The following is a 2343-nucleotide window of genomic DNA, read 5'->3' on the forward strand; positions in this document are numbered from 1 at the left end:
AGAGGGTGATCAGACATTGGAATGGGCTGCCCAGGGAAGTGGTGGATTCTCCGTCCCTGGAGATATTTAAAAAGAGACTGGATGTGGCACTCAGTGCCATGGTCTGGGAACAGCAGCAGTAGTGGATCAAGGGTTGGCCTTGATGATCTTTGAGGTCCCTTCCAACCCATCCGATTCTATGATTCTATTCTATGATTCTATTCTAAGGCCAGATTGGATGGGGCTTTGAGCAACCTGGTCTAGTGGAACGAATCCCCGCCCATGCAGGGGGTTTGGAACTGGATGATCTGTAAGGTTCCTTCCAACCCCAAACATTCTATGACTCTATGAGGTCACCGCTACACAGCATAGGCAGGTGGCATTTGCTTCCTGACTGGCAACACGAGACCACGCAGTCTCGAGCGATGGCGAGTGAGGAAGACTTCAGTCCAGCTTGGACAACAGAAATGAAAAGGGAGCTGTCTCCCAAGCTGTCTCCCCCTGATACACCACCTGCTTTTGCTCCAGCTGAGCTGGAGCAGTCAGCAGACACTTCTTCTGGCCCCTCGGGAGAGGGGAAAACAGAACTCTGTGATGCTGTTGAACAAACAGCAAAGGAAAAGCAGGATGTGCAACATGGCGGCGATGGACACAAGGCCAAGCGAGTCCCTCCTGCTTGCAAGAAGAGGGCAGGCAAAGCCAGTGAATTCTCATCCCTCAGCTTTCCACAGCGGCTTTGGAAAATAGTGGAAAGTGACCAGTTTAAGTCCATTTGGTGGAGCGAGGGTGGAAAATGTGTGGCCATCAATGAAGAACTCTTTGAAGAGGAGGTGCTGGAGAGGAAAGGACCCATGCAGGTTTTTGCCATGAAGAAGATGAATAGTTTTCTTCGGAAGCTGAATCTCTACGGATTCACTAAAACAAAACGGAATTTCACCAGATCTGCTTCCCTACCTGAATTCCTGGCAGAAGAAGCAGCAATTGCTGCTCACAGCAAGGTACAGGAGTTGCTCTGCACAATACTCACAACAGTCCTGGGGGAGATGCAAACCTTCACATTGAGTAAAGCCTTACAGGAGAGGAAACAGAGATGCTAGCAAGCAGTCTGGTTAAATTTCCTTCTCAGGTAGCTCTCAGGAAGTTTTAGGTTAGTCTTTCTGACTACCAGAAGTACAGATAAAATACAGTTTAGATACAGCTGCTCAGTTTGAACCCATTACATGGAAGACCCAGCTTAACCTGTTCTCTTTTAAAGCTTTTGCTACATGGCTTGCAAATCTGAAACCTTCCTGCAGCACCTGCTGAGTGCCAAGACACATCTAATGATCATAGTATTGCCTGCCTGCCCATGTCCACACTGAAGTTGCAGAAAAAGTGGTACTTGGCTTTTGATTAACAGTTCTTGACTTCTGAAAATCCTACCAGGCTCTGCTCCCAGACAGCAAAAACCCAGGGGTAGCAGTGACTGAACAGAACTGTCATGTGACGTTTCAGTCTGAGCTTTAGGTTTTAAATACCCCTCAGAGTCCTTTTCACTATCCACATTCATCTTCTGAAATTCAAAGCCTTAGTTCCCAGAACTGGACATTTCCAGTCTTGGGATGGTGGCAACTAACTCTTTCTCATTTGCTTTTTTCAGCTACTTTACTACTATAACCCCAGCTTTCACAGAGAGTATCCCCACTTGCTGGAGAATGTCAGGAGAAGAGCTGGCATCAAACGCAGAGCCACGGATGTACCAGAGATGGATGAAGAGCACCCCTCCAGGGGACACTCAGATGTCTCCACCCATGAGGATCATTTCCAAGTTGCAGGCACTTCCCAGCCTAGGGAGTGCTCATCCATCTCTACCAGCAGCCACTGCCACACTTCCAGAGCTTTCCAGAGCAGCAAGAAGCAAAAGTTCAGTCCCTCTGAACCTCTTCTTTCTGACCCTGGATGGCCTCCAGTGTGCTTCTCATGCTCCTTCACTGTTTGCAGTGCCCATGCTGATAGAGGCCTCAGCTTTGCCAAAGCACTCTGTGGCCAAAGCCCAACAATCCCCCACTGCCCCACCTGCACCTGCAGCCCCAACCCTGAGCCTGCAGGTGAATACCATTGGATCCCAGAGGAACATATCCCAGAGAGAGCACGGAGTTGGTAATTAACATATAGAATCTAATAGACTTGTTAAGAATCAGAGTTCAGAAGGGTTGATAATAAACTGCTTGAAAAATATAGAACATATAGAACTTAATAGACTTGTTAAGAATCAGACTTTAGAAGAGTTGATAATAAACTGTTTGAAAAATAAACCTTTTCCTATTGTCCTGTTTGTACAGCAGAAGCCCAAGCTGAGTTTAGTCACCACATCTTCACCCATTA

The 2343-nt window shown here is 47.3% G+C and overlaps 1 protein-coding gene across 1 annotated transcript; it reads left to right on the forward strand.

The window, feature by feature from the left end:
* Window positions 1-256: 256 nt before the first annotated feature.
* LOC139801777 (heat shock transcription factor, Y-linked-like) lies at window positions 257-2138 on the forward strand. The gene is made up of 2 exons (XM_071756440.1): window positions 257-977; window positions 1619-2138. Exons 1-2 carry the CDS (start codon window positions 327-329, stop codon window positions 2120-2122), a joined length of 1155 nt encoding a protein of 384 aa, XP_071612541.1. The 5' UTR covers window positions 257-326; the 3' UTR covers window positions 2123-2138.
* Window positions 2139-2343: the final 205 nt, after the last annotated feature.

The sequence above is a fragment of the Heliangelus exortis genome, chromosome 12, assembly GCF_036169615.1.
Source record: "Heliangelus exortis chromosome 12, bHelExo1.hap1, whole genome shotgun sequence".
NCBI lineage: Eukaryota > Metazoa > Chordata > Aves > Apodiformes > Trochilidae > Heliangelus > Heliangelus exortis.

Coding starts and splice junctions, on each gene's coding strand:
- LOC139801777 (XM_071756440.1), top strand. CDS start 327: ATGAGGTCACCGCTACACAGCATAGGCAGGTGGCATTTGCTTCCTGAC. Junction 978..1,618: donor CAATTGCTGCTCACAGCAAG/GTACAGGAGTTG, acceptor TGCTTTTTTCAG/CTACTTTACTACTATAACCC.